At 47.4% G+C, this 15,291-nt stretch overlaps 1 protein-coding gene across 1 annotated transcript; it reads right to left on the bottom strand.

Annotated features, from left to right (window-relative positions):
* Positions 1-12,620: 12,620 nt before the first annotated feature.
* On the bottom strand, positions 12,621-14,767 carry IER5 (immediate early response 5). Its single transcript, XM_033196386.1, has one exon. The coding sequence runs from the start codon at positions 14,559-14,561 to the stop codon at positions 13,578-13,580; it is 984 nt and encodes a 327-aa protein (XP_033052277.1). The 5' UTR covers positions 14,562-14,767; the 3' UTR covers positions 12,621-13,577.
* Between the last annotated feature and the right edge of the window lie 524 nt (positions 14,768-15,291).

Here is a 15,291-nt window from a genome sequence, read left to right as displayed (position 1 = left end):
ACTAAGACAAATATGTCTTTGCTTGGAGCTAAGCGCCCCTCCTACCACCTCCACCACCTGGCGTTTTGTTCAGCACTTCCACAGTTGTCTCATTTTTAATTTGTAACCATGTAAGTTGGAGTTGGCAAGATTTATTTTAAAATGAAGAAGCTAAGACACAAAAAGATTAAAAGGCCCGCTGAAAGTCAGACAGATTGTGAATGACTGAACCAGAACTTGAGTCTCCCCAGACAACATCTAGTCCCTAGAACCTGCCAGTTTCTGGGCTAGATTCGAGGGATAGGAAGATGAAAGTGATTTAGAGGTGGAGAGGGTACAGTCTGGTCAAGCAAAGAAATGTGGACAAATCATTACATCAAGGAGAAAAGTCTGCAAGGATTCGTTGGCCCAGCAGATAGATGGGAAGGCTGGCCCAGGCAGGGGAATACTGGGAAAACATGGCTTTGGGGGAGCCATAAGTGCTGGTGAGGATAGGGTACAGTACAGAGAAGGAAGGGGCAGAGATGTCACAGATGCCATTGGAGATTCAGCTTTGCTTCCACTTTCCCAAGGACTCATGGCCTCCCTAGGGCCCTGGCCAAAGGGGAGACCTGAACTTAGAGATCAAGGCTAAGAGTCCTTAAGGACCTAATGTCCCTAAGGAAAAAGCAATAGTAAACTCTTCCATTAGTTTTATATTGACCCCTCTATAGAAAATTTTCTTTGTTTTTTGACCTATGGTCTCCTAAGGGTTAGTTTTTTACAGCCCTAACCATTTGTAAGTAAGTGATAATGTGCATTAATTAGAAGATATGAATTGCACACCCATGGCTTTTTCTAGCAAGTTCCTACCCTAATCAATGTGTTCGCAGAATTTCTGTCTCCAGAGGCACAGAGTCATACTGAAATGAATACATGATCATCCCTCACCATAGAAATGCAGATAAGGACCTTAACTAATGAAGGGGCTAATATCTGTCTCCTTTTGGGAATGTTTGTACAAGCTCTTACCAGTTATAGTCGGATAGGAGGATTTATTTGTCTACTGTTTTCTTTATGGGTACAATATGCATATTTGTATTTATCATATATCCTTACTCTGACTTTTATTATTTATTAAATCACAGCACTCAGATGCTCTCTTGGGGAGGGACTGTAGGTTAGGGACAAAATAGGCCCAGCAGAGCTCTTGCACTTAGAGACCCTCTCCCAGAAACCAGGTTCCAGAAGCTTGCCCACCTCCCAGGGGTACTCATTCTGAGCACCAGGCCAACAACCAATTTAAGGGCTGGTTCTGGGATTTCAGCATCTCTCTGCCTGGTACCGAATGAAGACTATCACCTCTGCCTCACTGGAGACCTCATTAGGACTTGAACTCTGGTCTTTGTTCCTTCCCAGTAGGTTCTATACGGTGGAGGTGGTGTGGGGAGGAGGGGGGTCAGGTAAGCCCACAACTCTCAGAGCAGCAGGAGTCCAACAGCCTCTGAGAACCAGGAAGTGAGTAAACAAGCAATTACCAGAAAGACAGCGAACAGCCCAGTAACCAGAGAAGTGGTTCAAATTATTTGATTCCACTCCCTGCCTTCCCTCAAGCCCTCCTCTCCACACCTCCCACCCAGCTTCTCAAGGCTAAATTCACCCCCCTCTGCCTACTCTCCAAGCGAAATTCCACCCTAGTGGAAGCTGGGTCCCAGGTGTGAGAAGTGGATGTTACATTCTGGCTAGGGTCTTCGGGGCTTGGCCGTTGTATCGCTGCCCTTTGTCTATATGGCAAGAAGGGGAAAGAATCAGATGGTGCTGCCTGCTATCCTTCCGACTCAGTACCCCTCCAGTCTTCCGATCCTTTTGGGGAAGAGGGGAGTTCAGGAAGAAAGAGGTGACTCAGACCTTGCTTCTCAGAAACTAGAGCGGGAACCCAGCTGGGCTGCAGGAAGTGTGGGGTCGGAGTGAAAAGAAACCTCACATTCCTTTCTCTCTTTTGGTTTGGGAGCTCCCTCTTGCCTACTGCTTCTAGGCTAGTCCCCATTTTTTCAGTTTCTGTTTCTGCTGATATCAGAGCAGATCCTGGCAGAAAAGGTTTTGACATAGAAAAGATGAAGGTTCAGCACTTATCTTCAAAGAGTTTACAATTTGGTGAGAAAAAGAGAGGTAAGACATTTCAGGAAATTTAAAAATATGTACACAAATAAGGCAGTGTATGATAGATGCCTCAGGAGAAATGCCACTGTTGCTATTGGCCCCAATCATTTCTCATCTGCATTATAGAACAGCCCTCTAACTGGACCCTGCTCCCCTGCCCCGCTTAAAAGTCTTCCTTGGCTCCCTCACATCTTTTAAGGTGAAACCAAACCCCCTACCATGGCATGCCCAGTCTTTTGCAGTATGACCCCTCTTAATCCTCAGGGCCATTCTTCACACCCATGCTCCAAACAGAAGGAAGAAAGCATTTGTGATGTTCAGCTCCTACCAGCTCTCAAGGCCTCAGGGCCTTTGCACATGCAGCTCTATCTGCCTGGAATGATTTCTCCCTTATTCCCTACTTGGCTAAGTCCAATTTGCCTTCTGCGACTCAGCGCAGAAATAACCTCCTCTTCACAGGAACCCTTCCCTGACACTCTGTCTGGGTTAAGTATTCCTCATCAATATTCCTGTATCACAGTAGTATTAACTCTGGATTGTAATGATCCATTTTTCATCCCTCTTCCCTCTAGGTATCAACTTCCTTACTCATCTTTGTACCTAGTGCCTGACACAGAGTAGACAATAAATGATGGCTGAATGAAAGGCTGACTGGCAGGCAGAGGAGTTCATAGAGAATATGGGAAGTTATTAGAGGCTTTTGAGTCAGACTGATAACATCACCAAAACTGTACTGTCAGATGAGTAATCCATTAGTTATAAGGTAGCGCTGGGGTGGGGGTGAGGGGGGCTATTGAGGCGAAGTGGAGAACAGATTGAAGTGAAGTAAGAAGTGTTTGAAGAACGAAGATGGTACCAGTGGGAACTAGAAAGCAGGAATAGAAATGAACTACATTGTGAAGATAATGCTGTGAGCTTAACGAGTGTTTAGATGTGTTGGTAAGAGGAATGGGGGATGGGGAGTGGAGGTAGGGGGTGAGGCCAAGATTTGCAACCCTGGTACCTGAGAAGGAATGCGAGTAGAAGAATCAGACAAGTCAGGAGAAGGCACTAAATGCAGATAAGATAGCAGTGGGGCGAGGGAATCTGTGAGAGGACATGATCTGTTTGTTTTTAGAAATAGCTTCATCTAATTAGGACAGAGCAAACAGACTGGAGGAATTTTGAGCTCTGGATTGAGTTTTGTCTCTGGGTGGTCTAGGCATGCAAAGAGTAACAAGTTAGAGCCTCACCTTATCTTTTCAGCAAACTGTGACAAAGGTCCTGTAATGATGCTGGTTTGTAAATCACTTTCACGCCTTTAGCGTGAAAGGATCCCACTACCAAGTGGAGCTATTAATTCTTTTGCATTCCCCCTCACCCCCACGTTCCAGAGGAGTTTGCTGGGGGATGATGCTGTTTCTCCATCTGGATAGGGCTGTTTTATCAAATACACTGCAGTTCTCAGTCCATTACCTTTTCCTGCTTCTCATATTGTTCCTGTTTTCTGACTCTGAATTTATTTTAATCGTGTTTCTCTTTAAATCATCACAGACATCTGTCTCTCTTGCCTTCCCTATCCATCCAAACCACTCTCCTCTCTTACTCTTACTTTCTTCTCCTGATCCTCTTGTCAGTTGCCTTAAGAGACCTCAAACTGCTTGACTTCCCTCCCTCCTCTCTCAGTATCTGGAGCCTCTTTGTTGGACATGTCTCAACCTGTTTTCAGTCTCAGACTAATCCTCCATAACACTGAAAATGACAGATGAGGTCAGACTTGGTGGGGAGGGAAGGAAGAGAAAATGTTTTACCCAGGAAACCATGCTCATTCATAACTGGCTTTCCAAATGAGAACAGACTACAAGTGTGTGTGTGCACGTGTGTGCATGTGTGTTTTCTGCTGGCAAGAATGACAAATCCTGCTTTCCTCATAGCACATGTTTGCATTCCAGTATGTTTTAAACTCCTAATCTATAAAGGGGATGAAGCATCAGAAATCTCTATCTTTAGATTAGTAGCTGGCAGCACTAGGGTTTCGGGAGTGATCCTTTTATTCTCCAGGATCCCTTAGCAGTATGTTACCTTGCCAACTGGTATTCTGGAGTTTCAGCTGCAAGGGTCTTCCTGAGCTGGGAGTGAGGAGCGGAATGCAGACTGCTAATACTAACAAGGTCCCTGGAGTGATTTATTAGTGTCTCTTGTCTCCTTTTATTTGACAGGAGAAGGAAAAGAAAGTGTTTATTTCTCCTGATAAGAGACTCATATTTAGGAGTTTATATATTCAAATCCCATTCATCCTCAGTGTAGCTGTTTCTGCACCCACTGGTTCTGCTTTAAGACATGTGCAGGCCCTTCCAATTGACCCCAGATCCTTTCTAGCTGTCACCTGGTTCTTTTCTGCCTTTATGCCAAATTTCTTGGGGAAGGAGCTACAGCCAGGGCCCCCACATCTTTCCACTCACTTACAATCTAGTTTTCTCTCCCATCTTCTACAGAACCTCTCTCAGAATTCACCAATGAAAACTTAGTTGGGCTTAAAGGCGTGTGCATGTAGTGCCAGCTACTCGGGAGGCTGAGGCAGGAGGATCACTTTGGCCAAGGAGTTCAAGGCTACAGTAAGCTATGATTGCACCACTGCACTCCAGCCTGGGCAACAAAGACCCTGTCTCTAAAAGAAAAAAAAAATGTGGCTGGGCACAGTGGCTCACACCTGTAATCCCGGTAGTTTGAGAGTCTGAGGGCAGGAAGATCCTTTGAGGCCAGGAGTTCGAGACCAACCTGGGCAACATAGTGAAACTTCATCTCTACAAAAAATATAAACATTAGTTGGCATGGTGGTGCGCTCCTGTAGTCCCAACTACTTTGGGAGGCTGAGGCTGCAGTGAGCTATGATTGTTATACTGCACTGCAGCCTGGGAGATACAGCAAGACCCTGTCTGAAAAAATAATAATAATAATTCACTAATGACAATCTTAGTACAAGGACATTTTCTTTGCCCCATCTCCCTTCGCAGCAGCCAGGCTCTACTCCTACCTCTCTGCAAACTGTTCCTTTTAACAGAGCCCTCTTCCTATTCCAGCCCCTACCTTTAGGCTTCCATATCACTAGGTCTTAGCTTTCTGCCCTTTTTCCTTCCCGGTAGTTTCTTTATTCTCACAGTTAAACTGTAAACTTGACCATGCCTCTCTAGGAAGCAGCACGTGAAGAGGCCCAGAAGCCTGCAGAAAAGTTACCTAAACTGCAGATAGTTCGTATAGCTGGAGGCAGGATGTGAGAGAAGAAATAACAAGACACAGCTAGACCTTGAGTGACCTAAAGCTGAGAAATTCACGCTTGATTCTGAGATCAGTGGAAATACCTGCTCTTTAAACTTTAATGTGCATATGGATCACCTGGGGATCTTGTTAAACTGCAGATTCAGTAGGTCTGAAGTGGGGCCTGAGATTCTCCTCATTTCTCGTAAGCTCCCAGACAATACCCATAGTCCCTGGACCATACTTTGAGAAGCAAGCGACTAGTCCACACTTAACGTACTATCAAGTTTCGGGGGGTTTCTGTGTTGTTTTGCATCTCAACTGGAATGTAATGGCTGTGAGGGCCAGGATCCTGTTGTCTGCATTTTTGTATTCCCTATTCATGAGTTTCTTCTGGGTGTTCCTGTCAATGCTTAATTGATGGGATCCAGGACTGAGTTGTTTGTATCTTTTAGTTTTGCTTTACAAACACTAATTTATCTTCTAATCACAATTGTGAGGCAAGTGGATACTTTATTTCAAAACTGTAAATAGAAACCAAGAAAGATGAATGACTTTCCAAATCGTGAGTCACATGTTCAGAGTTAAGACCACAGTCCTTTGCCCAGAGAGGTCTCAAGGAGTCAGTCCAGGGCTGATTGTAACAATGCCTCTGCTTGGGTCCTCACTTGATCATTCATGATGACCTGCTGCTCACTCTCTGGACCTCATTTAGTCTTTTCTGCCTGATAAAGTAAGAGACTCCCTGCTTCATCTCCTGAGGGCATTCAGGAGCCTTAGCAAGCTGCCAGCTCCATGGTAGGCAGCCAGATGCCTGATGCTGAGGTGACTGAAAGGTTGGGAAGCAGACAGCTGGGCCAGCCCACGCACCAGAATCGCCCCCACACCGCATCTTTACAGCTGCTCTCTGCAGTGCAGGCTAGGAACGCCTTTCCAAATGCATTCTGAGGAGGGAGGGGGTTGCTGGGAGAAACCCGCAGGAACTGTAGAACAATAATCCCCCAAGCAGAGCATCCCATATACCTCAACTTCAGCTTCTGACACTGAATCTTTGCTTTTAGGGATTTCTCCCATAGCCCTAAAAAGAAAAGTCACTACGCAGTCTCTTAAGTAGGTCACACAGAGTGCTAGCTGATAAATGCAGATGCCAAGGCACTTTCACCCTTTTCCAAACCAAAAATAAAACTTGGAAATTGTCTGAAGAAAACAGGAGGTTGTGATGCAGTTTAAGAAAAGCCAAGGAGAAAAAAGTGGGTGTGGTGCTCCTGCCCTAAATTCACTCGGCCCATAGCAGACCTTGAGCAGAACTTGACTGAGTGGCAGTTCCTCCTCCACCTCCCCACATCACGTCACAACCCTGTAACTCACTTCCCGCTGGTCACCTCTGCTGCACAACCCCAGGGGGTTATGAGGACTCCCCACTCCCACTTTACTGACTCTGTGAAAAGTCTCTATTACAATCAAAGCCTAGAAGGGGGAGATAAGGCAAAGAGGCACTTTTGGATTTCTCCATCTGAACAGCTCTGTGATTCATTATCTGTTCTAGAAAGCAGCACACGCAGTTCCAGCAAAAAAAAAAAAAAAAGTTGGGGTGGAGAGCGGAAATGCTGTGTAGCCCACGTTCAAGCTCCCCTTGCTTTGCCTCTCCTTTCCTGCATCTGGCCACAAGCCAAGTTGGGTTTCAGCTGCTGCTCCTGTTTCTAGGATGTATACTCCCCTACCCACCCCCTGCTATTATGATGGAATTGGCGGTCTGGTGAGACACAGTGAGAGGATGATTTCCAGCTAACACAGCTGTGGCTTGATCTCCAGGGCCCAGAGTCTCTGGAGATTCTTTCCAAGTCTCGTGGTCAGGAAATCCAAATCTTTGCTCCTTCTTAGCAGGCTGTAGCATTCCCAATCACAGTTCTCTCCTTAGCAGTCAGACTCTTCCCGAGGGAAATAATGAACACGAGCATCCTCAGGAGAGGGTGGAGGGAGGGGAGACAGAGAAAGACCCAGACAGAGAGAAATGGAAAGACAAAACAGCTACAGCGCTGAAGGAAGTATCTATGCCACAGAAGACAGGCAGATCTTGTGACTGGATAGAAAGAACGAACCAGATGTGGATGAACAGAGAGAAAAACTCACGGATGGTATCTTGGACTCTGGAAAAGAATCAAGTGTGGAGAGTACCAAAGGAAATCCTACACTTCAGAGACAACGTCCGTGTTTGCACAGAGGGAACAAAATGGTTTTTCTCTTACCTCACAGCATTCAAGTTTCCAACAGCTGCTCTGCCCCAAGACTTGAGAGGTGGAAGGGGTTGAAGAACAAGCAGGTGGGAACACATGGCTTTCCGCACATCCCTGAATTCTAGGAAAACTGAAAGGAGCCTTGTCTTGGCATCTGGTGGAATGATTGGGCTGGGGCAACCTTGCGGAGGCCCCATTCCATAGGGAAAAAGCAGAGGGCTGGGACCAGGGCTGCTTTGGTGCTAATGGATGGAAAGGGGGCAGCTGTCTCGCCATCCTGTAAGTTAGGGATATGGCTTATCACACAGGCCTAGAGGCTTCTTGTGACCCGGTCCCAGAAAACTTTATTACATAAAAAGTAGATTTACCGCAAATATCCCAGATGATATGGTTTGCCTCTATGTCCCCACCCAAATAAGTGATTGGATTATGGGGTGGTTTCCCCCATGCTGTTCCCATGAGTTTTATAAATGGTAGTTTTTACTGTGCTCACACGTGCCCGCTTCCCCTTCTGCCATGATTTAAGTTTCCCGAGGCTTCCCCAGACATGCAGAACTGTGAGCCAATTAAACCTCTTTTCTTTATCAATTACCCAGTCTCGGGTATTTCTTTATAGCGGTGTGAAAACGAACTAATATAATACACCAGGTCAGCTCTATGCCAGTCCCCTAAAAGAATCACCTACTAGAGATGCTCAGTGGCAGTGCTGGGTACCAGCCCTTCTTCCTGCAGCTTGCAAAAGCTGAAAACCAATACTCTCTCACCTGCCCATAAGTGGGCAGCACGCGGTAGTAGAGGTTCCTGCTGGTCTGGAGAGGATAGAGAAGAGGCCCTTTCGGGAATGCAGTCCCCGGAGGTTTCTCCTTCCCTGCCTGAAGGATTCCAGAGGTCTGAAATAAACCCCAGGCTGTAGTCCAGCAAAGACGCTTTGGGCTGTATTCCTCTGGGAGAGAGCAATTGCTAGAGAGAGATTTTATTTTACAACCCCCATTCCTACTGGGGGAGGGAGCAGTGGTAGCAGGCATTGGGAAAAACTGTATTTGAATCAGGAAGGAGGCATTCAGCTAGATGTGCGTATCTTTTCACACTTTCTGCTCTTCCACATTTGTTCTCTATCATACCCTTAAGAATTATTACTGAAAAACTCCAAGGGCATGTGTTAAGATCACAGTGACTCCTAACATCAACTCTCCTTCTATGTTTTTCCTCCCAAGGCTTTCCACTGGGTCGAATTTTAAATTTGAACAATGGTTCAAAGGCTGAGAGACAAACTGCTCATTACTGGAAAGAGTGCCAGGAATCCTGGGAAGCAGGCCTCCCTCCCCACCGGAGCACTGCACCTCATAGTAATGGCCTCTTTCATAGTCACGGAAAGGTTGGATCAGCGTTTCTTTTCATTCCTGTCTTTTTTCAGGGACTGCTGGGATAAAAGGAAGTCTAGAAGAATAAAAAATTCACAAACAGGACAAGAATAAAATATTTAGGGCAAGAGATCAGAAATCCTTTGGTTATTCAGTGAACTGAACTAACTCTACTTTAAAAAAAAAAAAAAGTACAAGGAAATAAATGTCCATCAAACGCCATATCACAGTGGGATTAGCCTGTCGACCCCATCACACAAGATCTGAGGCTAGGTTATCGTGCCTAGTAAGTTGCAGTAAGAGAAACTCAGACTAACCCAGTGATAAGATGGAACAGTTTTATAATTATTAATTTCATTCCCAATATTTCCTACATCTTTATTCTGAGAAGCTTTCCACCAAAGTTGTCAAATGACCCATTTCCTCTCACTTCACACTCCCAAATCCAATCAGTGATGAGTAGAAGGAATGGAAAGGTTATTTGGTGCCATAAAGAAAACCCAGTCATTTTGGAGGAGCAATTCAGGCTTTCCATCATTAGTTCCCGTCGCCAAGAACAAATGATGGTTTCTGAAAGGGAAGACAGGGTTAAAATGACATGGTTGAGAAGTACATACTGGGCCGGGGCGGTGGCTCACGCCTGTAATCCCAGCACTTTGGGAGGCCAAGGCAGGTGGATCACCTGAGGTCAGGAGTTTGAGACCAGCCTGGTCAACATGGTGAAACCCCATCTCTACTACAAAGACAAAAGTTAGCCGGGTATGGTGATGGGCGCCTGTAATCCCAGCTATTCAGGAGGCTGAAGCAGAAGAATCGCTTGAACCAAGGAGGCGGTGAGCCAAGATCGCACCACTGCACTCTAGCCTGGGTGACAGAGCGAGACTCCATCTCAAAAAAAAAAGAAGTACATTACTAACATTTATCCCTTTAAGCCCTTTTTTCCCACCACCACACCCAGCTAATTTTTATATTTTTAGTAGAGATGGGGTTTCACCATGTTGGCCAGGCTGGTTTCGAACTCCTGACCTCAGGTGATCCACCCGCCTCGGCCTCCCAAAGTGCTGGAATTACAGGTGTGAGCCACCGCGCCCGACCTTTATTCCCTATTAATGTCTGATCTTCTTGGAGTACTTGTTGGAAAGCACTTTAAACATCTGGCTTTTACGCAGCAGTCAGAAGGGTTTTTTTACACCCCAGAGCTAAGGTTAATTTGATCAAGAGACTAGGTCCCTCCCAGAGTGGTCAAGAAGTGGTTAGGTACTATAAAATCATGGCATTGTTTCTAGTCACACTGCATCTGATTTGGTTGTGTGGTAGCCCTAGGTTGGCATTGCGAAGGCTCTTGTCCAGGACCTATCAATAAGTATGGTTTAAACATTCCATGCCCAAGTAATTCAAGCTAAAAATAACTTTATGGGCTATGTTTTTCTTTACTCATCCACAGAAAGCATCTGTATGTCAACAAGAACTTTGCTCCTTGCCTGTTTTCACTCCAGCTTACTCCTCCCTGAAAAGAGTTGTTTGATACAATTGGAAAAATCACCCGGTTGGTGTGAGACATTCACAGCAACAAAACTATGTTGGTAGAACAAAGCTTCCTGACTGCCGGGTGTCCAGAGAAAAAGAGGAATAAAAGAACCCAGCATTCACAGATAGGACCACTTTCTTACAAATATACACAAATCTTTGACCACGGTGTATCTGATTTATACACAGAATTAACTTCTACATTAATAATAATTAACAGTGGAGTGCTTATTACATGAGGTACTCTTCTAAAAGCATTAACTCATTAATTTTCACAACCCTATGAGATAGATCCAATTATCCCAATTTTACATTGGAAAAACCTGAGGCACAGAGCAATGAAGTAACTTATCCAAGGTCCCACAGCTAAGTGGCAGAGCCAAGACAGAAAAACCCAAGCAGGCCAGGTTCTGATGGCTCATGCCTGTAATCCCAGCACTTTGGGAGGCTGAGGCAGGAGGATTGCTTGAGGGCAGGAGTTCAAGACAAACCTGGCCAACATAGCTCACTTTTTATTTACTTTTTATAATAAATAAATAAAGACGCCACGCAGCCTGGCTCCAGGGCCCATGCTCTAACTACTACACTATACTGCTTCTGCAACAAAAAAGAGAATGATCTTTTCTAATTCCTACAAAGCTTTATCCTCCTATCAAGTATGCCAATTTACATTCTTTACACAGACACATGGACCCAGGTTCATCTTAATGTGAAACCAAGGATCAACTTTTGTCTCATCCAAACACATGAGCTCTCTTAAACACACCAAATGTTACCCCCTTTCAAACATAAAATACACTGAGATCGCTGTTCAAGCATCATACTTTCTAGCAACCATAAATGTTTGCAGAATTAAGGCCCTGAACACCTTCTTCAGTTTAAGCAGTCAGCACTTGATGGATCTTTTGTAGCTGCAACAGAATTTAAGTAGCTACTGTCTGAAATAAAAAGTCAATTTAACAAGACCCTAATTTGAGAATGTTTAGTTCTATAAATACATTATAATGGCGACGGAGCGTAAAGTAGAAAGTTCCCTATGCTAAAGGAACCACTAATAGATTGGCTGAAATATCAAGGCATGAGGCACTGGTCTATTCAGCTAAAACAGAAGTTCAGATAATTGGGAGTTAAGGCCAAGACACCATTCATATGCCTCTTATGCTGGAAGGCTATGACCTTTAAACCTTTGTCTCTTTCTTCAATCTCTCCCATCTTTTAAACACCCTATATACTCATAAGTTGTTAGAAACCAGCACCACCTTTTAAAGTCCTGGCAACTGTACCGTATTTTAAACACCATTCCCTAATTGATTTGCTTCTGAAATAGATTATTGAATACCTTTCAAACACTGAACATGAAGAGACAAACAGCTCTTAATGGCAGTGATTTTAGTAAAATCGATGGATGTTTTGGCTATCATCATCTAAGTGTCTACCATGACCAAACACTGATGTCACCATTTGAGTAACAAAACAAATCAGGAAGTTTTGCTAAATGAAAATTAAATTTGCCCAGCCCTCCTTCCTTATCTGGTGTGATGCAAGCAATTTCCCTCTCACCAATACATTTACTTTCTAGATATAAGAGAAAAATTGAAAATTTACATCCTGACATCCACTGTAATGCAGAGGTGGACCTGACAATTTGGACAAGTCAGTCTCTTTCATCTTCCTGTGTCAGTTCGAATGGCTTTTTAAGGTAAACTACTATCTAAACACTTTTTTTTTCCAATTACAAAGCTAAAAGATGACCCATATTAATAGCTTAACAGGAAACAAAGTTTTGCTGAAAAACATTTTTGCGGATAAGCAGGGCTTCAAAAGCTGATGGTTAAATTACTTAATAATATACACCCACATACTGGGTGACAAATTGGTCTAAACTGACCTTAGAAAAGACAGTTGTAGTGGCAGGTTTCAAGAACTTGGCAGGTCGCTGATATTAGTTATCTAATAGCATTCCTCTGATCTAGCAGGAAAAATTAAACGTGTCTCTCTTGATACTTAGTGGAGTCAGGAAACAATGTTCTCAGTCTGCGAATGACTGATATTAAGAACCACACCTTCAATTTTCTAGCCCAGGCCCCGGTTTCCCTCCTCCCACATCCCTCCCAACCCAGGCAGGTTATTGCAGACAAGCAGGCAGTTACGTTGCTTCAAAATATTTAATACGTGTTAGACACGTAGAAGTTACATTTTTATACAAAAATCAATACAACGAAGGAGAAAATACTGTACAAAAACCTTATCAGCTCCCCCAACCTTTATATAACAAAGACTGGAGTCACCATATCTACAAAACCATAAGGTCTTTCCACTTCGGGCTTCTGTCTGTAAACTTTCATTAAACACTTTTTAAAAGCACTGTGTAGTAGTTCTGACCTAGAGCTTTTAAAAATATATCTTTTTCTCTATAAACTCCATTATTTCCAAGCTTGAACTCTTCTGTGAAGTTCAAGCTTTTTCTCCCCTGCGGGGAAGCAAAGGACGGTTAATATGCCCCTTTCCTAGAGTAATCACAGGATATAAACGTTTCTTCATTGGGAGAGAAAGGTGGGGAGGGGCAGAAGGAATCCAAGTCTGTGCTGCTGGCTAAATCCCTCTCGTCTTAGGAAATCCTGTGCGGAAACGCCACTCCTGGCCCTGAAGCGGGTCTAGCTTTCCGGTGAGGGGTGGGTGTAAAGTCCCTCCCTCCCCGGAGAACGAATGGGGAACTCCCCGGCCCAAACCTTTTAGCCGCTTCCTTCTCCACGCAGCCGACAGAGGAAAGTCCCTGTCTGCCCCCAATCTCTTAAGCCCTGGGGAAGGAGTGGTGCATTCCAGAACAAAATAGTCTTAATGCCACAAGACAAACTTACATACACAGACATACACAAACACAGAAAGTTAAAGATCGTCCTCTTCCAATGAATGAGCCTCAAGCTCCCAGGTCTCCAGATAAGCCAGATGCGCCCGGGGGCAGTTTGCGATGCCCAGCGGCAACCAGTCTGCCCAACGCGCTCAGCGCCCGCGGTCTCTGGGCGTCCTCGCAGCCGGGAAGGGCCCGGCCCTCACTTCGAGGACGCCCGCTGCTCAACCTCCTCCCCGCACGGGGGCCAAGGGCTCAGAAGGCCACGATGGCTGTGCTCCAGGGGTTCATGTCTCTCAGCACCGGCTTATCGCAGCAGATCTGCCCGGGCTCGGCGGCTTCCGGACCGCTCTCCTCTCCCTCCTCTTCCTCCCTGCCGCCCCCGGGGCTTTTCCGTAGGAGTCCCGAGAAACTGGAACCGAAGATGCTGATGAGGTTAGCCACGTTCCCGGTCTCCATCTCCTCCGCGTCGTCGTCCTCTCCTCCACTCGGCGGCTGCTCTAAGTTCCGGCGGGGCTTCTTGAGCGGGGTCGAGCCGGGCGCCGGGCAGCCCGCTGGGCCGCCGCCCACCCCCGCCGCGCCGCGCTTCCTGGGGCACACCGCGGGCGGCGCGGGGGGCTCGTCCTCGGCTGGTCGCGGTGCGCAGCAGCAGGCAGTGCGGGGGGTCGTGGCCGGTGTACCCGGCGGGTTCTCCCCGCCTAGGGGGCAGCCGCAGGGGCGGCGCGCGGCAAGCGATCCCTCGGGGAAGACGCCCCAGCCTCCGGCGGGACCCTCGGCTTCTCTGGCCGCCGCCTGGCGCGGCCGCTCCACGCGGCTCCAGGCAGCTTCCGTCGCGGCCGCCTCTCCGCCCTGAAGAACGTCCCCGACTCCGGTCACCGTCGTCACTGGCACCTCGTCCCCTACCCGCGGCGCGTGTGAGACGGAAGGGCGCTCCGGCTGCGGTTCGGTCTCCTGCCAAGAGGCACGGGCGGCGGGCGGGGGCGGCTCTCCCCAGCCGGCGGGTGGCCCGGCCGCCGGCTCCCCGGGCTGCTGCTGCGGTGGCGGCGCCGGGATCCCAGCGGGACCGGCCAGGTAGAGGCCGGGGCACGGGTCGCTCAGGTAGACCTGGCGGGCGCTGCGCAGCACCAGCGAGACCAGGAGGTTCTTATGCAGCTTGATGCCGCCGCGCTGGACCCGCGAGTTGTAGATCTTGCCCAGGGAGATGCTGACGATTCGGTGAGCCTCCAGCTTGAACTCCATCCTGCCTCCCCTGCACAGGGCCGTCGGCGCCGGGGTGTTACGTTCGGAAACTGGGAGGGAACGGGAGGCGCAAACAAGTCCGCCCCCTGAGCACACCCTTGATCACCTAAGACTCCGAAGAGAAACGACTCCGGTGACGCGCGCGCACTGCCCCGCCGACCTGTCCACACCAGACAACTGCCCTGTTTCGGGTCCGGTAGCTAAACGGGGCAGCCCGGCCGCCCCGCGCCTTATATAGACTCCTCGACCGCCAATCACGAAGGGCCGCCAACCGTTCCGGGGCTGGCCGGCGCGCCCTCGTGCGCCGCGCACGGCCAATCGGAGCCCGAGGAGGGGCGCCAAGGCCCGTTCGAACGTTAGTCCCGCGGAGCAAGCTCTTAAAGGGGGCGACGGATTGCGGGCGCAGACCAGGCCGATGGGGAGTGAGTGTTGGGGACTGTGCTCGGGGGCGCTACTGTTTGGAGTTACAGATTCTGGCTTGTACGATGGCTTGCCGGAACCAAAGCGAACAAAATATTCGAACTTTCTTCCGAGCACGGTGTTGGACTCTGTTCTGCCATAAAGTCCTGATCCTTTCCTGATCAACTCCGCCCTAACCGGCCACGCCACCATTTCCAGGCCCGCCACACCTGTAAGCGACACCCCTCAACCCTGGCAAAAATAGAGATGGTGGCTATACGCGGCGGAGGACACCCCTGGATAACAAATAGTATTACTGCAAAGTATTTGG

This window comes from Trachypithecus francoisi, unplaced genomic scaffold, assembly GCF_009764315.1.
Source record: "Trachypithecus francoisi isolate TF-2019V2 unplaced genomic scaffold, Tfra_2.0 Lachesis_group5, whole genome shotgun sequence".
In the NCBI taxonomy this organism is placed as follows: Eukaryota; Metazoa; Chordata; class Mammalia; order Primates; family Cercopithecidae; genus Trachypithecus; species Trachypithecus francoisi.
The sequence above is the reverse complement of the archived record's forward strand: the minus strand, read 5'-3'. Positions and strand labels throughout refer to the sequence as shown.

What these genes read in the sequence shown, in the direction of transcription:
- IER5 (XM_033196386.1), bottom strand. Translation starts at nt 14,561, where the DNA reads ATGGAGTTCAAGCTGGAGGCTCACCGAATCGTCAGCATCTCCCTGGGC.